Source organism: Calypte anna, chromosome 4B (assembly GCF_003957555.1).
Source record: "Calypte anna isolate BGI_N300 chromosome 4B, bCalAnn1_v1.p, whole genome shotgun sequence".
In the NCBI taxonomy this organism is placed as follows: domain Eukaryota; kingdom Metazoa; phylum Chordata; class Aves; order Apodiformes; family Trochilidae; genus Calypte; species Calypte anna.
Genome location: NC_044249.1, coordinates 10,794,659 through 10,821,178, shown reverse-complemented (window position 1 = coordinate 10,821,178; position 26,520 = coordinate 10,794,659). Strand labels below are relative to the sequence as shown.

The following is a 26,520-nucleotide window of genomic DNA, read 5'->3' as shown; positions in this document are numbered from 1 at the left end:
TTCATGTGATCTACTGCTGTGCTCAGGGAGAAGTGACTCCCAGTGGGGAGGCTGTTGGATTGGCTAATGCTTCTTTTGACAGGAATTAAGCTGCCATTGCATGCTGCCTGCAGGGTGCTTTGGACAGCCACCAGCTGAGAGAGGGAAGGAGCCAGCTCCAGTCCACTCACATTATGGCAGCTACAGTCATCCATAGCAAGTCTGCTGGGAGCTGATCTAGAGCCCTGCAGTGCCACATGCAAGCACTGCTCTCTCAGTCTCAACCTTTCATTCTCAATCTGGCCCTTCAGATTTTTGGGTCATCTCTAAGTCTTGAAGATCCTCACTGGAGAGATCAGTAAGCACATCTGATCATCTCTCCCCACCTCTGTTTCAGAAGCAAATGCAGCTGAGGAAGCAGATACTCATGTGGCAGTGGTGATCAGACCAGGTAATGCAGGACTGACAGACGATGAGAAATCATATTACAGCCTCATCTCATCTTTTGCCGAACTTTTCCTGCCTTCCTCCACTTAGGGGAAGTGGAGCACACATAAAAGACTGCGTTTTGCCTGGACAGTCCTTGTGTAAATTAGGTAACTTTGTCCATAATCAGAATTTAAAACCAAACCCACATCATCTCTTGAACCCATGACTAGGGCAGGCTAATATAGATAGAAAGTATGGTGTAGGGTTCCTTATGCCCTACTGTTCCTCCTCTTTACCAGCTAGCTCAGGGCATATTTCTTTCAGACACACCCATTGAAATCTGGTGCTGAGACACCCCACAACAAGCTCCATCATTTTTAGAAGCAGTTTGCAAACAAGATATATGTTTCCCTGTCCGAGAGGGACCTAAGGGGACCATGAGGACATATGAGCTGCAGATGAAGTTGCTGGCCAAGACAAAACTTTCAAAGCTAGGGTTAGGATGAGCAATGAAAAATGCCAAACGTGGACATTAACATACAGTATGTTTGGGCTGTCACATAAAAAAAACCCAACACTCCTTGCTGCAGACAGGCTCTTTAGTCTAGGAATCTTGGTATAGGTCTAGGTACAAAATAGTAGAACTTGCAAATGTTATCTGCACTTACATAGCGCTACTACATAGCCAGCCCACCAAAATGAAGTAAGAGTATATATATAAATACAGATTTAAAAATTTAATTCTTGCCCCACCTCAATGCTGCATTGTGGTCCTGGACCATGAGATCCAACCGGCTGAACACTTTAAGTCAGCATGACTGCATTTCTGAAGTATCTCCCTTAGCAGCGGCCCATGGAACACCTTCTCAGCCAGCATCACAATGTCAGAAGTCCATAACACTGTTCAGCTGTGAGCAAACCTTCAAAAACAACTACTCTTGAGGGACAGATACTTCTGCATTTAATGGGAATTAAAACACTGACCTTTTCATCTATCCTACCTTAGCTGTGCCAGTTTAATCATAGTCATGGAGCCTTTCCTAATGTAGTAAATAAAAACATCACTGATTTCACTGTGTTTACTGCACCCCTGTATTTAGTCTTCCTGTCTATCACCAGTTATTTCAGCATTTTGTGGATGGATGTCACTTGCTACTTACTCATTTCTGCACGATTGCTCTTGAGCTTGCCCTCACACGTGACTGAAACAAAATACTAACAAGTGTACTGCCTTCCTCAGCTATGATCTACATCTACAGTTGTCCCTGTTGAGGGTGACTGCTGTGTAGAGACTAAGCAAGAGATGTACATTTTTGGAGGAAACCACATCATACCCTTTTAAAACTTTGGTGGTAGCAGATAAGGCTGTGAGCAGCCAGTCCGCATCCACCTTTTTGGGCTGTGTAATGATTGTCATTCTCTTCCTACCATTGTTAAAATAAATGTATCTGCATGGCTGAACATGGCTTCCTGAATTTTAATCATGACACATAAAATACCTCTTGTTTTGCCTTTGTTATCAGAAATCTATGCATGGAGTAGAGGATAAAAATAAAAATCACATTCTCCATAAAAGCACTTTATTTAGTGGCCATCTTTAGTATATCAGTTGTCACTTAGTTGTACTGAAATGTGCTGTCAGAAACACTAAAAAATGTACAGTTATCGTGAAAACCTGAAGTTCAGTTTGGATTGCATACACAACACAGCTGCCCAAGAAAATATTTTGGCCCACAGAAGATAGAGTAAATTACTATCTGAAAGCTTTCTGCTTCCATTAGTTCTGACAGAAGATTTTTCAAATGTTTCTACTTTCAGAAGAGGTCTCTGACCTTTGCAGAAGACCAAATGTGCCTTTTCCCTCTCCTTCAGATGTGCCACAGCATGATGTGAGTTCCTCTTGGCCATTGTTTTAATTTCTGCTTACTTTGCTGCAGCTCATTCTGCTTTATTTTGCTCAGACAACATGCCAACCTAAGCTGAACCTGACTCAGAAAGAAACAGTTCATGAGAAACAACTCCCATCACTCCCCTGTCCAGCCAATACAGCAGCCTTCCCAGAATCAGGTTTTCAAGCAGGGGCTTTGAGCTCCCACTTCTGCTTTCTGTTTGAAAACCTGCCTTCAGGAAGGGAGAAAATCTGGTTCTGCTGTTCCCTCCCTTCAGGGGACCTGGGCGTCGTCAGGGCACCTCTGGCCTATAGGCTATATCACCCAACCTCCAGAACAGAACTGACTCCCTGCACCTTGGAAGCCTGCTTAAACCTGCGGCAGATTCCACTCCAGATAACTGCCCATTGCTAAGGGGTCCAGGCCTAGCATTAGTATGTTTGACAAAAATGCACAAGGTGCAAAACAAAACTCTGTCCAGAACCACCTGCAGTTCTGTTCTGATTGCATGCAAGCCCAGTGTCTTTAGAACAATGTGTACAAAAAAAATAAAAGGTTTTAAATTATTACACACAATATGTGGTGGAAGCACTACACAATTGAAAGAAGCAGCCTTTTTGGAGTCATCTTCAGATCACACCAATGTTCCCATCTTAACTTCGCTTCCACTAGTCCCTGCTGTAGAGTTTGAAACGTGAAGATGAGCACAGCACTGCACTGCACTGGGCCATCTCCTCTGGCTTGGGAACCATCTGCCCAAGCTACAAGGCAGCATCAGCCAAGTCTTGCTTTCTGATCACAGCACAGTTTCGCCCAAACTCAGCTCCTGAAGACTCTTAGTGTCTGAAGAAGTCAATTTCCTTTCTCTCTTCCTCTTCGGACCAGGCTGAGGAGTGGCTGTCTTGGAGGGCCATCATGAAGACTGGCTGTTGAATGCTTTGAACAACAGGAGTGACAGAGCCCCTCAGAAAGAGTCACTGTTAACACAAGCTGAACAGATTGTGCTCTCTCATGCTGCCGCTGAGAAAGATCCGTTCCTCTTCCAGCAGACAACTATTTTTGTTTGGCTCTTAATGAGACAGCCATTCTCAGAGCCCTTTGGCAATGCAATCATGATTACACATGAAAACAAACTCGTCAAAAAGTGTAAATGAGGTCATGTTTAACCCATGAGACCATAACTGCTCCCCACCCCCACCCACAGGACAGGCTACACCTGATCTGTCTGGTACTCAGAAGCTTCCGATAAGCTTTCAGAAAAGCTCAGAAAGTTTTCCTGGTACTCAGAGCAAATGATCTCAAATCTGTAGTGCCTGAACTCCACTGCAAAGGTGCCAAAGTAGCACAGGAAGCACATCGCCACACCCCATTGGATCCTGGAAGCATGCATGTGGATGCCCTGTGCCATAAGGATGAAATCTGTAAGAGGAAAGTCAAGAAAAAACTAGTGGGAACAGATATATCAACCAGGATGAGAGAAACTCAACAGTTTCAATAAAATCATAACCAAAGTAACTCGTGTCAGTCAACCCAGCTAGCCATCATTAGGAGAGCATGAATATTGTGCCAGAAGGATGTCAGGTATCCAACAATGCTCACGGAGCACAGCAGCTCTCCTATACAGACCAAGGCTTCCTGATCCCAGTTCAGGCTGATAAATATTGACTAAAGACTTAGGCTCAGAGAAGCCTAAGACTGAATATCCAACTAGCTAGCGAAAGAGCTAGTAAGTTAGGCATCTGTCTGTGGGCCCCTGCCTGCCAGGAGCTTCCCAGTGGAAACAGGATCAGATTTCTGGATCACCTTTCAACCTACTGTGCAATCTTTTATTCTCTTTAGATCACCTGCAAAATCATCCCTTTCTGTGAAATAAGGAAACATCTGTCTCCACATTAGGGCATGTTATACTGAAAGGAAAATAAAAACTGCGTCAGAGCCAGAAACTGTCCTCTTGGCTCACTTACCAATGTGTTTGGACTGCAATACTGCCTGGCATCAGCATCTCACTGCTATGCCTCAAGTTGTGTTGGAGTACTCCAATAAAGGCAATTTTCAGCTCCCTTAAAGCAGAGGACACCTTCCTGAGCCAGACAACTGTTTTAGACCAGTGCTTATCTCCTCTAAACCTACTGTCTCTCCTGGCTCTCAGGATTTCCTCTGCAATCCAAGAATGCATGATCACACATCTTCACAGGTAAAACAAACAAACAACCTCTCCCATGCTTAATTGCACAAAACAGATAATCTGAGACTTTTCATCTGAGGCTTCATTTCAGCCAACAGCACTCTGTGCCTGGCTTTAAGGATCTTCTGCTTTCCCTGTAGCACAAGGGTTATGCAAAAGTTTCATGGAATGAGGATGCAGTCCTAATCCTTTACAAAGGCAGAGGGAATGGGACTCCTGCCTCAGCCTGCCCCCTCTTCACAGAGGGCCCAAAGCCTTAAGTGCCAAGCAGACAACTGAGGAGGGCTGCGAGCACCTACCTTGGAGCAGCTAAACCCTGGCTTACCCAGCTGCTTCTGCTCCCAGCCTGGCAGAAACCTCTGAACACGGCAGTGCTGCAAGAACACAGCCCAACTCCTCACATACAGCTCCAGAAATACCCTGAAAGAGCTATGGGCTTGGGGCAAGGCATGGAGGGCAACACCAAAAGAACCAGGCAAACTCCCACATTGCATACACCAAAGCATGATACTTTGCTACAAAAAAAGCTTAAGAGGTGACAGATGGTACATCTTGCCAGCAGTCTGCTATTCCTCTGGACACTAACTGAAATGTTCAAAACTAGCCAAGTGACTAAAGAATTGTTTTGAGAATAGGCTGTTCCACAAAGAGGGGGACTAACTTATTCCTCACTATTTATTTCTGCCCTCTTGCTTATTCCAGCACTAACTTTGATGCCACTATGCAGTGAATGCATCCACACTAAACAAACATCCAGGGCTGAAATGGGACTGACAGGCACAAGGTGGACAGGAAGTCACATGTACATCCAGTTGGAGTGACCACAGACCTCACAGTTCAAATCCCATTTGTAAATCATGTAGTCTTACCCAAAGTCCACATGACCCAGCAGGCCTTTAATGGGATAATTACCTTAAAAGGCAAAGCACCTTTTAAGCAGGGTGCACAACACCATAGCATTTCAACAAACAGATAAAAATCTCATCTTCAGAAACCTGATTACCTGTCTCCTTCCTTTGTTCTTCTGAGAATCTTTATATTTTGCATAATCTTAAATGCTACTATGTTGGTAAACAGTGGTACAGTTAAGTCACATAGTCAATACATCAATATTGTAACCACTTTGGATATTGCTATGTTTCAGAAAATTTTATGAATGAAGTGAGCCCATCTGTGAAGCAGCTGCATACTGGTAAAACACAAATAGCAAAATGAGCTAAGCATAGAATCAAGCCATGAAGACAAGCTGAGTATCATTCTTAAATGCTTCGAGATTCTAAGACAGATGTGAGAAGAGCCAGTATTCCCTGCTGCAAAGAATGTCAGACATGTATACCAGGGAGCATGAGAAAAGGATACAGAGCACCACACAGAGGGTGATGCTGGCAGACAGAGCAACTCGTGGAATCCCAGCCTTCCGTCCCTCATTCTTCAGGTTGATCTTGAGGGTAAGGGCAGACTGGATCCAGCATGCCAAGGTTCCAAAGCCAAATGTCAGTGATGTGCCCACATTGTGGATCTCCTCATCAATGGAAAGCTAAGAATAAACAAAATGGTGATTGTTTGGATGCAACAGGAATTATCTGCTAGCCACCTTGGATTGCTGCTGGGGTGGGACAGAGGAGATTGGGAATCACTAGAGCGTAAGACAGAGACTCTGTATCATTTTTTCTGGCAGATGTGTAAGGTGTAACATAACCAAGGTGAGTTGCCTGCTGTCACAGTCAAGCAGATCTTCTGCCCAAAGCCCATGCACAGTGGAAAAGGCAGTTGCTTACGGCCTATCTCTACAGCTCCCTGGCAAGACTTACCAGTCCATAACTCAGAAAGAAATTGTGGCTTGATATGATGTCCAGAGCAGGCAAGGACAACTCACTGGAGTTGAGAGAAGTCTGGGCAACCTTCAGTGCCAGGTGCATGGAGCACTGCTGCCTGGGGCAGAGGGTAGCCAGAGTCCTGACATCTCCATTGAGCTAGCATAAACCAAAACACAGACGCCTGCTTCTGAGTTGCCACCAAAAAGCTTGACTGTCTGTTCCCTCTCCTGCCCATCCTTGACCCATCCTTGGGTTCTGAAACAATATGAACCCAACCCCTCTAGAAGTGCTTCTAGGTTTCTTGGGGTCCTGTGTCTTAAGGAGCTCAGTGACTGTGCAATACTGCAATGCAAAAGGACAGCCAGGTTCAAGTAGCTAGAATATGCAAAGAGATTCCTTGAGGCAGCAAATCCATTTAGAAAGCCCAGCATGGAACAAGACTTAAGCTAAACAATTTCCATTTTCCCTGTGCCTCAGAGTCTTTTCTAGAAAAGAAACCATCTGTAATTCCTCCCTGCAGTCTTGATTCCTGTTTGGTGATATAAAAAATTCCCATTAAACACGATGGAATCTACAATCTAACAGTCTAGTTAACTGTGACTCCACTGTTTTTCTCCCTCTTCCCCTTGAGGTTTTTTTCAAGGGTAGGTACCAATCATACTAGAGGCAAAAAAAAATGATTGAACTGCCTTTCCCAAGGTAGCTGGCACTGCAGGCAGACTCACAGCCTATAACACAGTCTATAATTTTCCAGAAATATGATTTAATGCCACAGTCATCTTAGCAATCAGGTGGGAAAAAGGATGGCCTAAGGTCTCATTATTATTGCTTTGATGGGTTGGCAAAAGATACAAGTAACTAACAAAGAGGGGATAACTAGTTCAAAATTTATAACCAGGCATGATTCAAAGTGTCCACTTTTAAATATCAATCATTTGCTTTGAGGAGCGAAACAAAGGAGAAATAGGAGGAACAAAGGTTGAAAGGTATTCCTACAAAGCAACGTTGTGGCACTGACAGCTTGGTTTTTTGCATTATGCTGCAAAACATATGAAGATTTCGAGGAACCTCATCCAGGCGCCCATCATATTAGGAGTGTTCTCTGCTTCGTCTGTCAGCAGGTCAAGTGTAAGCATGCAGGTGCAAATCCAGCTGGGAATACATGACAAAATACTGGGCCCTTCATCTTATCATGTCACTGGGGCCATGTAAGTGACAAACAGTGGTGACAGAGCAGCTACAAGGAGGGCTTGGGCAGCTAGACATATTGTCTCTGAAGCTCACATCACAGGTAGTGCAAAGACCTAACCAGATCTGCTAGAAAAGCAGAAACCTCACAGCACGGACACTGAGGTCCAAGTCTGGAGTGCAGTACCTGAAAGTTGCCGAGTAGGGTCATCCCAAAAGAGGCCAAGCACAATGTCACCAGGCCACTGACATTTAGCCAAGGGTTTAGCACCTTTGGCTTCATCTGAATGAACCGCAGGACAGCCATGACAAGCACTGAAAAGGAAACGGAATATAAGGTGCATCATTAGATAGAACATGCTACAGTAAACACGTGGCTGTGGCTTCATTGACCCCTCACCTTCTTTGGACCCAGAGGGGAAAGCTCCTGCAAGCTGGCTAGCTCAGTGCTTCTGCATGGTCCCCTCCCACTTAATCATGGACAAGACTACACACAAGAAGCACTTCTCTTGTAATTCAGTACACTGAGCTCCCATGCTTCCTCTTCTGATGTTTCCTCTAGGAGCTGAGGGAAAGAATACCTTCCTGTTTGCCTGAGAAGCTCCTAGCACATAGTCTATCACACAGATGCCATGCAGTGACATGAATGGAGCTGGGATTGCATCAAATTTCACTAATGAGCACTGAGCACTCTTGGAGGAAGTATGTGAAATCACACCTGCATTAGAAAATGTATGAACAGCGCACTTGTTTTCTGTAGATTTTACCATAATGCCCATTGCCTCTTCTCTTCCTCTGGAAGAAGTTGCTGGGGCCACTAACTTAAGCCAAAATATTGAGCTGATTTTCCATAAAGACTGTGAGACAATAGCTCCCTCTAAGCTTACAATTAGCCCAAAAGCTAATATGGTACTTGACATATATGATACATGTATGTTATCACATACATGATGTTATGATAGGACATAACCCCAAGAGATATTAATATATTCCTGCTCTCCCTAGGGGATTCTGCATGGAACAACACAGGAAGCTAATCAGTTGAAATTCAGAAGTGATTTAAACCAGACTGCTACAGGGAAATTTGCTGGGTGATGCCAAACACTTTTTTTGTGCTTACGCTCAAACTGGTAGCAGGTGGTGACCAACAGTGCTGGTGACCAGTTGCCAGCCAGTTGTAGCCCCCATCAGTTACAACTCTTTGAGCCCTGCAGCCAGTTCTTCACCAGCACACCATGAACTCACATATCCCTCAGTTGGACAACATGCCCAGAAGGATGCTGTGAGGAATAGCATCAAAAGCCTTACTAAAATCCAGAAAATCTACATCCACTACCACCTCTTCATCCAGTAGGTGGGTAACCTTATCATAGAAGGTTATCAAATTAATTAAACAGGACTTTCCCTTTGTGCATCTATACTGACTATGCCTGACAATTTATTTGTTCTTTTAATAGTACCCAGTATAATCACCATAATTTTTCCAGGAACTGAGGTTAGACTAAGAGCTCTTTAGTTCTCTAGATCTTCCCTCATGCCCTTTTTGTAGATTGGAATACCATTGGAATAACATTCCTGTCAACAGGGACCTCCCCAGACTCCCAAGATATATAGCAGATGGTCAAAATGGCTCCTGCCATAACATCTGCTAGCTCCGTCAGTACTCTGGGATGAATCTCGTCCCCCATGGACTTGTGAATATTCAGCTGATACTCCTGGTCCCTTACAGTTTCAGTGTCGACAAAGAGAAAGTCACTGATTCCCACACTTGTGGTACTCCAACTCAGGGAAGCTGACAGCCCAAAGTCTATAAACATTACTAAAGACTGAGGCAAAAAAAAAAAGCATTGAATGCCTCTGCTTTCTATCTATCTTTATTAGTCACGTGGCCATCTTCAACAAGTAGCAGTCTAATGTTTTCTTTAGACCTCTTCCTATTGACCTACCTTAAAAAGCCCTTCTTGTTATCTGAAACAACACTGGCAAGTTTCAACTCTGAGTTTTGCCCTTTCATGTGTTCTCCTTTCATATTAAAACCACGGCTCTCTAATCTTGCTGCAAAGCCTGACTTCACTATCTCATAATAATAGCACACAACAAAAACCTCCATAAAATGAAAAGTCACACAGATTCAAGGCTAAGATGAGACAATTAAAAATGTGATAATCAGACACCAATAAAGTTTAAATGTATCCACCTTAATTCTGTCTTTCTACAGATAAAAACAAAATAATACAACCTTAATCAGATTTAAGAACAATAGGTATGAGGTAATAATTATGTTTTAGTGTCTTCTTAAAACAAATTACAAGAGAGAAAGAAACATTGCCCTTGTGGTTCCTACCTAGAAATGCTGCCATGTTCATGACTTGGCTAAACACACAGCTTGCAGGAGGTGCATCGCCTGCAATACTTGGAAAATACAAAGTGTATCATTGTAACTCTAGGCTGGGAAAGACACAAATAACACTGATCAGTAAGAACAGTAATTGGAAAAAATAATTCACTTACCTTATATAAGGTGGTCTTTTGGAACCAGGTTTCCTAAGACACATAAATGCATAGCATTCAAGATTTTCTTTCCCATCTAGCTTTCATTGTTTTATTATTTCATATAAACAAGTGATTGAAAATAAAGCCCACAACCAGCTCTTACCTATCTGGTACATTCAGTGGGAGAATCTTGTTATCTTCCACTGCTATGAAGTACCTGCCAAAAAAAACCCCAACAAACCACCTCATCATGGCTACAATACCAAATCTCTCTCAAACAGTATATTAAGTGTCTCAAAGTTCACTGCCAGTCTCTGCTGGAGGCAACTATGTTTCTCTCTCTGCTTAAGTAGTCAGTTTTGCTCACCAGCCTCACTATGTGCCTTTGTGCTGCATCTGTTTTGCATTGTCAGGTACACAAACAGGGTCACCAAACTGAGCTGCCTTAAAAATAACCAAGGGGAATATTTTAATTTTTGAGTCATTTGGCTCATCTGGTTTATTATGGTATGGTCCCCATCTGCAAAAACTATTTTAAAACAAACAGAGAATATGGGACAAGAAGAAAAACAAACAAAAAGGGTCAGACAAATGGCTTAAGCTGCCCCTGCTGCTGAAAAACAACATCCACAGACCACAGCCAAAGCCATATCCTACAGTAACTGCTTCTCAGGCTGAGCATAGCCTCTGAGGGCACATTTAATGCTCCCAAATTCATGCTGCAGTTGTCTGCCAGCATGATTGGAAAGACACTAGCTCAGGCAAATTCATGTCTTCTGTACATTGTTGTAAGAAGTGTTAGTGAGAACGTGAGGTGTCAGCTTTAAGATGCTGGCAGGTTGCCAGTGTGGTTCTGGATACTGCTGATGTTGAGCTTGCACCCCAAGCAGGGCATAAGAGTTCTCTAAGAGCTCTGCCAAGTCATTCAAAGAAAAAGTGATGAAAGCAAATTTTCTGCGTTTTTGTCCGTTTTTTTTCGGGCAGATCCCAGTAACATGTGCCAGGAGTGACAAGGTCAGAAACTTGGCCTGGGATAAAAAACTGATCTTTCAAGCAATGACCTAGCACAGACCAGTCCCTGCCCTTATCATGTGCCTTCCCAGACCCACAGTTGCTCAGGGACAGAGCATCCCCCAAAATACTCTTTGTACCACATGGAGATGCAACCCATACTACAGTGATACTTCCAACTGCCCCAGCCTATCTTGCTCTTCCAAATAACCATCAGGAGACAACTTACACTATCCATAATCCAGCTGATGTAAACAGAGTAAACACAAGCGGTAAAAACATCCAAACGCTGCATTTCTTGCCATCCATACCTGCTAGAAACAAAGAACAAAGTAAAAACAAAAGAAAGAGGGCAGAGGTACCCCCCTGCCTTGGCCTCCTTCTTTGAAAACAAGAACATCCTCACAGCAGGCGGTGAAGCACACCAAGAGCAAGTTCCTAACGCTGCAAACCTTTCATACTGTCATTACTGGCATAAGAGGTTAATGGGTTGCACAAAGGCAGCAGCATCTGCACTGTGCATAAAAAACCCAAGGCACAAAAGAATCCAGAGTTGGGTTGGTGGAAAGACTTTTCATACAAACATACAGAATACAAGGGGTTTTCAAAACATTTTGAAAAGCATTTCTTAAGCATTTTCCACAAGGTGACACAGTAAGAGATGCAGCCCTTATTCCCTGCTACTTCCCATAGGCATATGGCAAGGCAGCATCCTTACCAGGCTTATTATCAATTCCATACCTACTACCTCAGCAAAGGGTGCAGCATGAAGGGAGAAGGATGCACGTGCTATTTCCTTCTCCTCTTCACAAAACACACAACCAGCTCCCATCTGTCCACAGCATTTAGCTAAAAATAGCATTCATCTGCACCCTGAGCAGAGTCAGCCTCTAAAGTCAGCCCGCAGAATACTGTCAAGATTGTATGTTACAAACAGGATCATTTCTTTACATGTAGGGACTGTGAAATCCTGGATGGGGCGTAAGGGTGCAGAATGCACCACCTCCAGAGGAAGCATTTGTCTTCCAGGCAAGATCATGTCAGATGAGCATCTGGGATGTCAGGGCTGTGCCTGTCACATGCAATTAAGAAACACTGCTACGGACACAGAGTCCTACACCTCCCTGTAAGTCCTTTGAAAATAGACCAATCAGACCATCACAGCCAAGAGAAAGAGAGTGAACAATGCAAGGCTCATGGCTCCAGTGCCTGCTTTACTTTCAGGCACTCCCCCTCCCTTCTGTAGCCTGCTGCAGATCAGGCATTTCCTGGGGTCAAAGAGGTCTCCACGGGACAGAGAGGCACCCTTGAGTGCTAGGACAACTTAGATATGATGGCCTTTCAAGCTATTTCAGCACTGTCTGCAGAGAGGGAGGGGCACTGTCAGAACAGCACAGCAGGACACAGGGATAGAGACCCCATGCCAGAATGAGGTAGGGAAATATGAAAATGCTGTCCAGATAACCATTATTTTCTTCTGAGCTCTGCAATGGAGCAGGGGCAGGACTAGTGCTCAACCTCATCAAAGTCAGTGTGACACAGCTACAGCTTCATTCTGTTGTAAAACAGCCCTGTGTTTAATATTCACTGTGCCATGTAGAGTCCCCTTCTATTGATAACTAGCAGAAAATGTCAAACAAGATAATTGCATATTAAATGAGTGACAAGCATGCACTGAATCTACAGTTCAGAGAAACACATTCACTGAATTTAGCAGGGGGTAGGGTCCAACATGGCAACATATGTGCCATTGCACCTAATAAGCAAATACATCAGACCAACCACAACGGTAACAGATGCTCCTCAACCAAGTTTCTGAAGTGTCTACGTACTAGCATAAGAAGCATGGGGAATAAACAGGATGGTCTAGAAATCTGGGTCTGGTCACAGGGCTGCATGCTCTAGACTTCAAAAAGACCTACGACTCTCTTAAAATGGTAATTTTGGCAAAAGCACCTTCAGGAAGAGTTTAACCTTGTGTGGAAGATGAAATTAAGATGCCTACATTAAATGAATCTGTAGCAAGCAGCAGTATATGTTTGGTGAGCTGCCTGCCTTAACTGAAGTGTGTAACCTAGGAGGAATGCAATCTTAGTTGGTTGAGCGGGCATAATGGGGCAATGATAATAAAAGCAGGGCAAGCAGTTCACAGTATGAGCAGATTTAGACTTAAAAAGGAGAATGGAGATAAGGGGGCAAGCCTGCAACGACAGAAATTCTCAAGACACACTTTGTGGCAATGCTAATGTGAAAAACTTTTCATTTCTGCACCCTGCTCCATTATAGCTGGCAGCAGGAGCGTGCCTTGACAGCATTTTTGCAATGCTGCTGTGAGACTGTGAGTGAAGTGAGAATGGAAACCCACAGCATGTGGTTTTGAAAAGATAGGCTGACTCCAGCAGGGGTCAGCTGCAAAGCTGAAGACACATTTTTATTAGACTCGTGAGTCCTTTGCACTATGAAGACTTTCTGTTGGTGAAAGCCTTCCTGTGCAAGCCTTAAAAATAGAAGACAAAGGGGTGTTAATAAATACCAACTGCCTCCTGGATGCAGTGTTTATTTGGGAAAACATGGGCCAGCAGAGATGATTGTTGTTGCCAGCTGGAGTTGACTGCTCAGATTTGGCATCACTGGTCATGGTACAGCAGAAGAGAGCTGTGGAGAGAAAGGTTGGCATTATGTCACCCCTGTGGGGCAATTAACTGTCAAAGAAATTGTTTCTGTGTTTCCCATGGGAAATTTAGGTAATTTATCCTATCACTCTTGGCATTTAATCTTGGCTAAACTGCTGTGGTGCTGCAGAGAAAGCTGTGATTTGGGTTCCTCGTTCACTTTTTCCTGGCTACTGTTAGAGGTGCTGGTCTGCATGGCAAGCTCCTTGCTTGAAGACATGAAGACATTGGGGGCAACCCTGAAAAGGACAAATTAACCCAAGGAAACTGCTACGAATGGTACCTGCTAAACACTAGTGCAAAGCTAGGCAGATTCGGCACATGCTTGGGGTTTAACAGAGAGGTTTTTTCAACGAGTCATAGGTCTTTTTGAAGTCTAGAGCATGCAGATGTATTTCAAGGACTCTACACAAGCTGCATAATAAACCACACCAACAGTCCTGCATTGCACAGTGCTAGGTCACTGCTTCATTTCAGAGAACAGGTACAAAGACAGAAGGACCAGGAGGAGAACACTGTTGAAAACACATCACAAGTCATAAGAAATTGCCAGTCAGCAAAAAAATCAAAGGAGAACAAACCATTTCTCTTCTGGAACAGCCCACTATAGCTCTCAGTTGCTTTTAAACGCAAAAATAGCCACAGTCACTTGATACCTAATCACTGTAACTGCATGGATACATGCACATTACACAGCCTGACACACACAAGCCACAAATGCCAACACAACAACACAGAGTATTTTCAGATTTATCTCAAGGTTCCGCAGCCCAACAGCACAATGAAAGAGATAAGGTGTGCCAGAGACTTGTAAATGTGTAACAGAATAATTAGGTCACAGGAAAAGAAGCAATTCCCTCCATTAGCAGGGTATGCTTCTCTGCTTGCTTGTAGTACCCATGTACCATTAACAGTGTGCAGAATTGCCAATTTCATTTTTAGATACGAGAGGAACAATACAAGGTAAAGACATCTTCAGGTTGCACTTGGGGGAATCAGGAGATGCTTCAGTAATGCAGCAACAAAGTTGAGAGGCAACATTTTCATTCACAGAAACATTCATACATATTTCTTGTCTGATTTCATACCTTATAAATGCATTCAGTGTGCTAAGGAAATGCTCTGTCTAACACAAACTAATGGAGATGAGCAAAGTATGCCGAAGAAATGAAACCTTCATTCCTCCAGAACCCACCAGTAAAAAATGGGGACTGTATTAGCATCTGCTTGCCACATTGTCCCTCCAAGTTTTCTCACAGAGCTGCCTCCTGGGATCGTATAAAAATTAAGTTTGTTATGAGTTCTGTAAATATATATTCAGCCTTTCGTGAGTGCCTTGGCCATGTGACAACAGCATGTCCTAGACAGAGATACTACAGCATTACTGGGTCCTGAGGCCAGTATCACCGCTCTGCACCCCACAGTCCCTCAATATGTGCCCTTCATATGCTGCTTCCTGCTGCTGCACAATCTTCATGCTCAATTGCATGAGTACTTACAGGCCATTCAGGAACCAGTGTTGAGCTGCTTCGTTAGAACCACAGACATTGACTGTAAACTCTTCTGGGTTGTGAGTAAACTCTTCTGAGCAGCTGTCTCGGCTCTCTTGCATTTGATGTACAAACCAGGCACGTCCTGCTTCAAGATCAGGCTCCTGGATACTATATAATAAATAAATAAATAAATTGCCATCTTAGGATGAAAGGGGTGTTTTACAGGCTTGACAGCTGTGTTTTGAGCCATGCACCTACACTGGCCTGCACTGACTTCCATGAGTTCCCACTTATGCCATAAGCAGAGCTTGGGCAGTTGTTGGGTAGTTTGCAATAGGCAAAGGATGAAGAGGCAGAAGCTGAGTAAGGCAGAAGGTACACATTCTGTTTAGACAGAAGGAGCTGGGTCATCAAGCAGTGAAACCAGCTGGGCATAAAGAGACTCACAGCAAGCTAAAGAGCACTACATTTTGCAGATGCTGTGTGGACCTCATTCTACTTGGGAGCATCCATGGTAAGATTAAGCCCTTCCAGCCACTTGTGACCTAAGGAGCTGCAGCTGCACAAGCTGGGTGGCAACCAGCCCCCAGTGAGTCCTTACAGTTCAAGTGTGTTGGCCTTCCCACATACCAATGCATATACCTTATCACCTCTTCAAGAGCAGAGATGCTCAAGACAGTGGTCACTTTAGCCAGACCTCTCCTGAGATGCAAGGGAAGTCTCTAGCACACAGAACTGACTTCCCAGTTCCACACCATTACCACATATTACCATATTTACAAAATTAGCCAACCCCTTGGTCTGGAAAGCTTGTGAGAATGACACCATAAAGTCACAGCCAAACCCAAAGTGAAAAGTTGCTGGAAAATTAAGGCGGCTATTTATCTCCTCATAAAATAAGACAGCAAAGCTCTCCCTGCTTCAGCTGCGCTGTGAGGAAAGAATCTCTGAAACCATCTCCTTGCTCTGCAAGTTATACACAAATGCAGACTGATTTTGTGGCAAAGCCCAGAAGGTAGAAGGTACCATACAGACAGCACATCCAGTAATCCTCCTACACCTTAACCACCCCAATCTAATGACAGCTGCCTGAACCAGGAACAAGCAGAACAGGTGTTTGTCCACAGTGGGCACTTGGCAGTGTGTTAGAAGATTGAGACAGGTATGCAGAGGTATTTTATTTGCTTCTCAGTTCCAAAACCACAAATGCCCTCAAGTTTTTCCAATGTGCACCCAAAGTCAAGACACACATGACAAAGGAAGGGGGTAAGAAGCCTGTCTGAAAGGTTTGTCCCATTATCTGGACAAGAACATCTTGGGACTGGTAAGGAATAGGCAAAAGTGAGGTGAAACCTGGCAGAGAAAGAGTCTGGTATGTCATGTTGACTTTCATATACTTTTGAAAATAGGGAAAGATGAACTAAGACAGAACAGTAGACTTTGAAGAGTGGTTATCCCTGGTTATATTGCCTCCATCTCTTGTAGTTTATGGATGACAGCATGCATGCCCTGGAAGGACAGAACAGTTCCAGGTTCCCCTCTCTTTGCTACCCTGCCACTGTTACCCAACAAACACAAAACACACACTCAAGCTATAGAACTTCCCATGCCATTTATAAGCCTGGCTTTTCCCACTCTTCCACTTGTCTTTCACAGAATCATGGAATGTCTTTGGTTGGAAGAGACTTTCAAGATCATCCAGTCCAACCTTTGACCGACACTCTAAGTTCACCACTAAACCATGTCCCTAAGGACCAGGTCCACAGGACGTTTAAATACCTCCAGGGATGGTGACTCCACCACTGTCCTGGGTAGACTATTTTAATGTTTGACAACCCTTTCAGTGAAAAAAATGTTTTCCAATATCCAGCTGAACCTCCCCTGGTGTAGCTTGCATCCATTTCCTCTGGTTCTGTCATGCACCACCAAGGAGAAGGGGCTGTCAGCCTCCTCACACCATGAAGTAGTTGAAGAGAGTGATAAGGTCTCCACTCAGCCTCCTCAGCCACTCCTCACAGGACTTGTGCTCCAGGCCCTTAATGAGCCTTGCTGCCCTTTTCTGGACATGCTCCAGCACTTCTATGTCCTTCTCATAGTGAGGTGCCCAGAACTGAATGCAATATTCAAGGTGTTGCCTCACCAGTGCTGGGTACACAGTAAGGATCACCCCCCTATTCCAGAGTGTATTTTATGGCAAGCCTTGTGGCATAAGTTTCAACTTCCAACTCTCTTGTCCCTTCTACACATCTTTAATCCACTGTTTGGGAGTCAAGCTCCTTTCTTTACTACACTTTGCAGTTCTGTTTTGAAGAGATGCTCACTATCCCCAAAGCAGCATTTCCTTCAGTTACAGCAGTGGGCAGAAGTGCAAATACCAAGTGGCCTGTGCTGACTGACAGCCATGGGGAAATCACCCAAAGCCTGAGAATTTTAAGGCAGTGTGACACAGCACACTCAGCTTTCTCAGAGCAGCTTTCCCTCAATAGACTCTTCAGCCTGAGGACTCATGCCTTCAATAACTCACCACATGGCAAAGAGATCCTCTTGCCCTCCTATTCACCACCAAAGGTTCAGAGAAGCAGTAATATGATGATGGGACAGAGGGTGAGCTACAAGGAATGAATGAGCAGCACTGTGACTTGACTTATGTCATTAATCTAAGGTGTCCCTCTCTAGCATAGATTGTCAAGGGCACAAAGTACCACATCAGTCTTTTGGATCTATTTAAACCTGTGGAAATCATTTGGGACAAGTACAACATAAGAATAGATACAGAGGCATTTCTGTGGTGTTCATCACTGCCTTGTAAGCATTCCATATTTGCAGGAATCAGTTATGTCTATTTGTTTCTGTGGCAAAAAATATCATCATACCCATTTCAGACAGCAGAGCCAGGGAGCTGCTTGCAGAGGTCGCACAGGAAACTGGCAGCACAGCATGTATTCAGAGTCCTGGTCCAAGTCCTCTACCACACCAGCACCCTGCCCCACAGGGTTTATTCCTCCCAATCTATTGATCATCTCTCATAGAACTTTCTCTGCTGCTTTGGTCCCACATCCTGCAATCTGAGCTCATTGTTTCAGCTTAGCCTGCAAGATGGGGACCTACAGGTGTCTCTGGCCAAACGGAAATCTTTCAATCTCAGGTTATCTGGAAATGGCTGGGAGAGAGATGAAACTGTGGAGATGACTTCCCTTCCAAGAAAAAAACAACTGAAAATGTTGGTGTTCACACAAGCACACATCCCTGCTCTGCATCTGCAAACCAAGCACTGTAACACAAAAAAATCTTAAAAGGAGAAATGAAACGATTGCACTGCCCAGGAGCAGAAAATACTGACAGCTGAACATAAAGAACAGCCAAAGAAAATAATCTTACTTTTAACATTAAAACAGTGAAAACAGGAGCCACATATTTGTCAAGCAAACATTAATCCCCATTCTTTACCCCATCACCCAAAGACAGAAAGTCAGCAGGAACCAAGTCTCCTATTTTTAAGCAGTTTTAGTATAAGGGAAAGTTAGCTCAGAATTTCTCCAACATTCATAGCCCAAGGACTAGTAAATCAAATGTTTGTCACAAGCATGTTGCTGTCACATTTCAGCTACAACTGAGATCCCAAGCAACCACATTGGCAGCCTTGGACATTAGCACCTAGCATCATCTTGTCTCCTATCACTAACAGGGAGAATCTCACCCTTACTTCCACGAAGGACCATAGCAAAACCAAATGGCCTTCCTCAAAACCTCTTCCCCCCGGGAATTTAACAGAACACAGGCTGCATATCCGGCATCCCAATAGGATCTGGGGAAAGCAGGACCTTTCCCACCCCACAGCCTCAACCGAGGTGAGTCTCTCCACAGACCCCTGCATGAGGAGGCCCTAGCAGGAGGCTGGCAGATAGCGCTGAGGAGCTCTATCATCACATCCCTCAACCCTGACAGGATGCCACAGAGGGGCTCCTGGGCAAGAGGGCTGCCCAAATCATGACTTAGGGGATCTCTTCCACAGCAGTGTCCTTCAGGCCCTGGAGTCAAATGGCTCTAGTCGTCTTATCTACCCTGCGTTTATCTGTTGTATATCAACAAGCTTCAGGACAAAGAGCACTGGGGATTTCAGGTTCTCCCGAGCTCTGCAGCACCTACAGCTCCCCACGCCGAGCCCAGCTGACAGCACCCTGGGGAGGTGAGCAGGTGAGCACTCCCCACGGCGGGGGTCACCATCCCACCCAGACCCCGGTCGTGGAGGGAAGCGACTGGGCAAGGGGAGTGCCGATTCACGGGGCGGTGCGACAGGGCGACGACATGAGAAGGTGAAAAGGCGGGGAGGTCTGGCGCTCCCGCCGTCGTTCCCAGCCGCTCCCAGAGCTGCCCTTACCTGTGGACGGCTCCGGTGATGTCCCCGGATGCGCTGGTGGACCAACTCCGCCGGTATCCCCGACCGCGCTGACGGCGACAAACGCCAGACCGAGGATGCCGGGAAGATAGCCCAGCCGCGCCCTCACCCCGCCCCGGATGGGCGGGGGCGGCTGCACTCGGCACCGCGGTTTTGGCGGCGGGTTCCGGCCGCAGGGTTGCGGGTTTTTTTTTTTTTGGTGCTGTGCTTTGACCACCCGTTTTGGGGTGCGATCCCAGCGCCTCTTGGAACTGCCAGCACCAGACATGGGCCCTTCGTCTGCAGTGCCCCTGGCCTAGCCATGAGATGGGCTGCAAATCCTCTGACACGTTGTTTCCTGCTCATCTTCCCCAGTCGCCGCAGTACCTTCCTATCCTGCAGCTTTAGGCACGCCTTCTGCTCTGAAGTCCCCAGAAGCACTGAAGAGACCTCACCGCTCAAAACCGGCAGTGATATCTTTGCGGTTCTCCGAGGAAGTGGTGTCCATTTGCTGAGCATTTTAAAAGAGCTGAAAGAAGCAGCCCACCAGTAATAAGGGACCACAGGAACAGCCTGGGACGGGCTTTCTTCTACTTCCTTTTCTACGAGATGGTGGGCTGTAGAGATCTCTGTAGTTGGAATTTTTAGAGGAAAGATGTCCAGAAAAATAGCTCACTGATAACCACTTGGGAATGTTTCCTGGGATGGAGTGATCACTGTCTGACTTTTGTCCACTTTTTTCTCCTCTCCTTCTTCTCTCTCTCTGCCATCATGCAATACATGTTATTTATCGACTGTATTGTTCTTGTCCACTGGCAGCTGCAACAGAGGAGCCCCAAAGAGGAGATACAAGGACTCCTTGAACCATCCCTCAGCTTTGGCCATACTGACTGCCATCAGTGGTCTACTCTGGCCTCCAATTAGGAGACATGGAGAGAGAACACACATAGAATCGGTCTCGAGGAGAAAAGACAGCACAGAAAGAACTGTGCCACAGCCGTCCCCTCACAGGAGACTTTCTGCTGTGCCTTTTGCAGCCACACTGTCTGTCCCGCATTGGCCTTAGCAGCCATCAGTGCGCTTGCAGCAAGTGTGGGGAGAGCCCTTCTGAAATCTTTGCAAAACCAAGCCATGATGATCTTGTCTTAAAACCCAAATAATATCTCTGCCCTGGTACTATTACTTATAAACAAACACAAGACAGTCACCTGCCTAAATCTACACCAGCCCCCAGAATTGAGCTCTGCCTCTGCAGGGGCACCCCTGGCTCCTCCTCAAACTCAGTGTTCAGGTACATTTATGGGTTTTGGTCTCTTCCCCCTTGTAACCCCTGTCTAGTGGAGCTGGCATTGCTTGGTATGGGCTCCTGGATGCCAGAGGCTTCTGGGCTGGGCACCACTGATCCTGAGGCCTTGCAGGAGCTAGGGCACAAGGGCAAATGTTAGCAAATGTCTCCTTTCCCACTGGGCTGTGCTTTCAGTTTTTCTTTTCATTCTTCTTTTAAAAGAAGATCTTAAGGGAAATTTTACCTTGATTTCCAGAAATGCCCCAGAAGGTAGTGAAAAGGAGCCCCATAACTCCCTATGAGACCCTTTCTACATAATGCTACATCTACAAAGCACTTCAGGAGCAAAAATATCAAAATAATACAATTCCATTTTGTGGAAATGGCCATGCTTTTGGGGCCACAGTATGGGAGCTGATACACCATCAACAATTAAAAACCCCTCCACAATGAGAGCCCTCCAAGATGCAAATACCCTATACACTGTCTGAATGGAGCCTGTAGGTCTGTCACCACATTTTCAGTCTGGCACAGACTGACAGACTCACATGGATACAGCAGATCTTTCACAAGACCACCTTTTTCCTGGGAGCTTTCCACCGTAACAGCTCAATGCAATATTTGAAGTCAGGCTGCATTTCCTGTCTGCTGTGCCTTTTTCCACAAAGTTTTGTTCTGGCTGCTGATTTCTGGGCTTGAAAAATTATCAACACCAGCCAGAGGACAGCAGTCACCTTGCACTATTAAGCTGTGGAGGAAGATAGGTACACAGATAATACTTGGAGTTACAAGGGAGTAGTACTAGAAAGTGCAGGCAGAAATGTAACTGCAGTGCCCCACGCAGCCTCTTCTGCACCATGAAAACCTCCTGCGTAGCAATCTCCCACTTTAGCCAGGAATTTTTAAACTAGCCCAGGGATATGGTGACCAGTCCAGTGCTGACCAAGCATCCTTTCCCATCCCAGGCCCCTGCATTGAAATGCCAGAAGGCTAAGTAAAGTTTAGTGCTGCTATGTGTCATCTAGCCAGACAGCACAGACCACGACTGCCAACAGCTTTCCCAAGTGTGGCAGTGGAGCTGCTAGGCAGGAAATCCCACCAGAGATGTCTACTTCACCTGGCTGCTTTAGAGAGACTGTAAATTCTGACATGTTTGTTCAGTGACAGAAGATTTTGCTCATACCTTGCTCCCACTCCAGATTATTCAAATACAGCCCAGCCCGTGCATTTGACCATAGCAGAGATCAGGTGTCCTGGTTCAGGCCAGGATAAAGGTGATTTTCTGTCTTGTACTTTTGCTTTCAGCTAAGTCTTGTAAGTAGTTGTGCTTGCTGAAATTAACAGCAAGTTTCTCAGACAGTGTCTGCTTCTAGGACTGATAACACTCGATGTTTATAGTTACTGCTAGAGACTGGTATGCAGAGCCAAGGACACTGCTCAGCTCTGAAGAACATTTTACCCTCCAGAAGAAATAAAGAGGTCCCACCTGCAGCCTTCCTTTGGGGAGGAACAGACAAGAATAATACCAGAATTGACCAAACAGAGTATTCCATCCCATACACATTATACTCAGTATAAATTTGAGGGATCACAAGGGTCACGCCAGCTTCCTGCCTTTCCTGCTTCCCTTTCTTCGCCTGTTCCCTGTTTTGCTTCGGCATCCTGGAAGGATTCCGTCTGTTCCTCTGTCTGTGGTCCTGATCTGTGCCAGCCCATATCTGTGTGTTCCTGCCTCCAGCTCCCGACTGCTGCTGACTCCAGGAGTCCAGCCTGGACTTTCCCAGGGCTGCCCTGCAGCCTCAGTGGTGACGTGAGGGTTATTGGGGGAAAAGGAGGGAAGGAATGTGGTATCAATTTTCCTGTATATTTTTATATATTTAGTAATTTTTCCTATTTATCATTACTGTTTCATTAAAGCTGTGTAGTTTAGGTTCCAGCCCATAAGTCTCTCTCCCTTATTCTCTCTCCTTTCTTTATCAAGGAGGAGAGAGAGATTAATAGAGAGCATCTGTTACTTGGTTTAATTGCCGGGCCAGTGTTAAACCGTGACTGATTTATTGGCGCCCAACGTGGGGCCCGAGCTAATTGGCTCGAGTCTAATTCAAATTTTGACTAATTTGCCTAAATAGTTTGAATTCCAACTGCAGTGGGAGAATGCTTTGCTGAGCTGGAATCAGACCTTGTTCTTTGGAAATATCACAGGGTTGGAGATTAAACCAATCATGCCGTACCTTTGGTTTTTAGGGTATGCGGTATGTATTTTTGCAGCTGGAATTAGTATTACTATGTGGTTTGTTTTTCGTAAGATGCTTAAGAACCATTATTGCAATATGGTCCTCAATATTGATGTATATCATGGTGCATGGTGCAGTAGTGTTTCATACAGAGATAAAAAACTCGGTTGGTAATTACACTTTCCCACTCCATCTTATTTCAGTCTGACTCCACCAGATCTTAGTAGTAATAGTAGTAATAATTTCATTTCTCAGTCTTCTGGTGGGTGTTCTTAATTTTTCTCATATATCAGTGAGGAGTAAGACAAAAACCCCAGTCATGAGAATGAGCATGCCTTTTCGGAGGCCGAGAGTTGCTGTTCGGAGAGTGAGAGCTGCTCCTCGTACAAAGGGCACCCCCACTCCTGCCTCCACAGCCGCTTCTTGCCCCCTCTCACGCAAGGGCACAACTTAGATATGGCTGGTGAGCATTGGCAGTGTATCTGCTACAGCTGCAGCTGCTGCCTCCACCCCCACAGACACTGCTGCTGCTCAGAAAGCGAGCCCTGCTGCTGCTACTGCTGCAGACACCGCAGCCTCTCCCCCTCAGCCCACACAGCTACTTGTTGACCCTGTAACTAGGAAAAAAGGAAAACAATGGAAATCAGAAATGAGCCTTAACCCTTCCAGGTCTGAACAAGACGACCAGGTGATAGAGGAACTAGAGGATACTGCCTCTCCTCGTAGAGCAGCTAAAGCAGAGTCTAAAGCAGAGTCAGCTGAGGAGGACTCAGACTCAGAATCTGCTCAGTCCTATTCCATGAGGGACTTGCGTACTCTGAGAAAAGACTTCAGCCGTTTTTCAGGTGAACCACTCCTCACTTGGTTCCTCTGATGCTGGAATGATGGGGCTGCTACCATAACATTAACTCCGAGAGAAGCCAGGCAGTTGGGATCCCTGGCCAAAGATGCAGGTATTGATCGGGAATTTGGGGAAAAGGCTAGAACCACCAGCCTATGGAGACGACTCTTGTCAGCTGTAAGGGAGAGATATCCCTATAAAGAGCAAATAGATTGCCCACAAATCAAAGCACCCACACGTGAAAAAGCTATCAGGTATTTGGAAGAATTGGCTGTACGAGGTATGATCTATACTGATGAAAACATTGAAGATCGTTATCACATGCCATGCCCTAGGCCTATGTTGCAAAGGTTTGTGCATGCTGCACCACCGCCTATGCCTATGCACTGCCTATGCTGCACACCATACACTCTCAGTAATGCTATGGGTTCCTGGAGACATGGATAGAATTATGGGTGATGTAATTAAAACAGCATGAGAATGTGAAGATGCTGTCACGGCCTCTCGTCTCAGCTGTAAAGAGAACATCTGAGAAACTGCATTCACCCTTTTTTCCTAAGATAAGAGGGGGACACCACATTGCAGCCATTAAGAGGAGACGCCCTCCTATGAGACAGAATCAAGAGAAACAGAAATCAGTAAGAGGAATCCTATGGGCACTCCTGAGTGAGTATGAAGAAGACATGAAAAAGTGGGATCAGAAGCCTACTGCTGTCCTACAGGATCAAGTATTTAAGTTGCTGAGTAAGGCGAAGGCAAAAGGAGATCCTTCTAAAAAGAAGGCTGCTCAGATCTCTAGTGTGGAGTTACTCAATTCAAATATGCTGGTGACTCAAGATCCCTGTACGTCAGGTGTGAGTACTGGGGATGCAAACCCCACTAATGCATGTATTGACCATGTTGTATGTGCTCGAGCTTAGAGGTACCCTGCCTCCAGCCAGGTGGAGGAGAAGGACAACCGAATTTATTGGATTGTGTGGATTTGATGGCCTGGCACATTAGATGGAGCTCCTCTGTAGCCAGCTACACCTCATGTCACACCCCAAGGGTTGTGTTTTGAAACCTCATGGGTTTCATCAATATTTGTGCAGCTAAGTATATACTGTAAGTTACAGCTGAAAACCTCCTTAATGATTCTGCCGCCTTACACCCAGGGCAGGTGTAAGATGTCCTTGAACCACCCCATGACAGAATGCAAGTGACCTGCCTGAGAGATTCTGCTGTGGAAGAAGGACTCCTGAACCAACAGTATTTTCTAAGGGCTCCACCATTTCTGGGTAAAAGTGTAACACAGATCTAGTCCCTGCTGTGTGCCAAAGCTGGGAGCCTGGAAACATTTGGTACAACACTGCATAGGACACCATACAAATACCTCTTGTTCTTAGTTCCATGTGGTGTTGTTCCAGATGGTTCAACATGCCCAGAACGGAGTTACAGACGAAAGAACATCAGGCACTGTCAGTCAGGTGTTAGAAAAGTTTGACAGTTATGTATCCTTGCCTTGACCAGCCTACAGGAAACTGCAGTCCCTCAATACTTCTGCACAGCTCAGAAAGAACTAGCAGCATCCTTGACTACTGGACCAGTAGGAGAGAAGCCAAAGACCACAGAAACAAGTGTAATTCATGCCTTGGCATCCACCTTACAAAGGCTTTACAAACTTCTACATACCTGCATGCAGCTGGGGGTAGATCCTGCCCTGGAAGGCTGCTGGGGCCCTTTCTGTCTCTCAGAGTTCCTACATCTTATTAAGGAGAGACCACACTAGAGAACATAGCCAAAATTATTTCCAAAAAATAACCAAATCAAAACAAACATGCAAAAAAAAAAATCAAAACAAATAAGTAAAAAAGGAAATGCATAGAATTATTACTTGGTTTACTATAATTGAAGGCATTCTTTTAAAAAAATGCAAGTCTTCCTGCAAAGGTTAAATGACGTTTTTTGTCTGCCAGGTGCATCTACAGAAATAGGAATTCAGGTAGTACAAACCGCAAGATATTTGATGGAAGAGCTTTTCCTTTTCTGGTGTTCCATCATTCCAGTTTCTCAAAATAATAGGTAACTTGCCAGTGATTTCAAAATCTTAGACACCCGAGTCCCACTGGAACTGCTGTTGCTGCTCAAGTCTTAAACCCACAGGGAAAAAAAAGTAATATTACCTTGTTATAATTTCAGGTAGTCAGAGAGATCAGAACAGCATGTACCTCTTTGCAGGGCCAGTTATTTTTTGTACACCTTGTACTTGACATGAATCAGATTAAGGAAGTCCAAATAACAATGTTTACAAAAGAATGAAGTTCAAATTGAGTTCAAATCCATCACCCACATAATTCTGAATGCAGGTTTCCAAGGATTTTTGCCACTCTCCAGCTGCCTGTCAACTGCACGAAGAAGGAAGCAACAGAGCTGTCTTTCTAAGCAGCATGCCAACAGCTCCCAGACCATTTCCACCCACTCCCCCAGGTATTGCAGGGGCTGGTGGGGTGATTCCTCCTTGGGTGCAATTCCTGTGTCTGTCAAACAGCCCCTACTCCAGATAAATGTATGTCAAAACATGACTTCTTGTGCAACAGCCATGTCTTCAGATACATCTCAGCAGAAAGAGGAACTTACAGCAAAATCTAAA

At 45.1% G+C, this 26,520-nt stretch overlaps 2 protein-coding genes across 16 annotated transcripts in view; one reads left to right on the top strand and one right to left on the bottom strand.

The window, feature by feature from the left end:
- Positions 1 to 25,072, top strand: part of ENOPH1 (enolase-phosphatase 1) — a 34,447-nt gene extending 9,375 nt beyond the window's left edge. For 2 of the 9 annotated variants that reach the window (XM_030450581.1, XM_030450574.1), the window contains 2 exons: positions 377 to 430; positions 2,227 to 2,851. In XM_030450581.1, coding sequence (XP_030306441.1) covers positions 377 to 430; positions 2,227 to 2,324 — 152 coding nt within the window. In that variant the 3' untranslated portion in view covers positions 2,325 to 2,851. Of the gene's footprint in view, positions 1 to 376; positions 968 to 2,226; positions 2,852 to 5,626; positions 5,688 to 25,050 lie in introns of those variants that run through there. The other 7 variants (XM_030450582.1, XM_030450576.1, XM_030450578.1 and 4 more) reach the window with 6 other exon arrangements.
- On the bottom strand, positions 2,360 to 25,610 carry TMEM150C (transmembrane protein 150C). Of its 7 annotated transcripts, none has more exons than XM_030450587.1 (10): positions 19,535 to 19,620; positions 15,163 to 15,324; positions 13,529 to 13,646; positions 11,221 to 11,305; positions 10,144 to 10,197; positions 9,999 to 10,031; positions 9,832 to 9,899; positions 7,675 to 7,802; positions 5,842 to 6,019; positions 2,360 to 3,716 (listed from the first exon to the last, which is right to left on the bottom strand). In XM_030450587.1, the coding sequence occupies exons 4-10, from the start codon at positions 11,298 to 11,300 to the stop codon at positions 3,508 to 3,510; spliced, it is 750 nt and encodes a 249-aa protein (XP_030306447.1). In that variant the 5' UTR covers positions 11,301 to 11,305; positions 13,529 to 13,646; positions 15,163 to 15,324; positions 19,535 to 19,620; the 3' UTR covers positions 2,360 to 3,507. The 7 variants fall into 7 exon arrangements, with proteins under 7 accessions (XP_030306447.1, XP_030306448.1, XP_030306444.1 ...); XM_030450588.1 differs by having other exon boundaries at positions 11,221 to 11,302; XM_030450584.1 differs by lacking the exons at positions 13,529 to 13,646; positions 19,535 to 19,620 and adding an exon at positions 25,563 to 25,610.
- Positions 25,611 to 26,520: the final 910 nt, after the last annotated feature.

Bases quoted from the DNA above. Each gene is read 5' to 3' on its own strand.
- TMEM150C (XM_030450584.1), bottom strand. The intron at 10,032-10,143 runs GTAAGAGCTGGT...TATGTGTCTTAG, and splicing joins CCACTGAATGTACCAGATAG to GAAACCTGGTTCCAAAAGAC. The intron at 9,900-9,998 runs GTAAGTGAATTA...GTATTTTCCAAG, and splicing joins AAAAGACCACCTTATATAAG to TATTGCAGGCGATGCACCTC.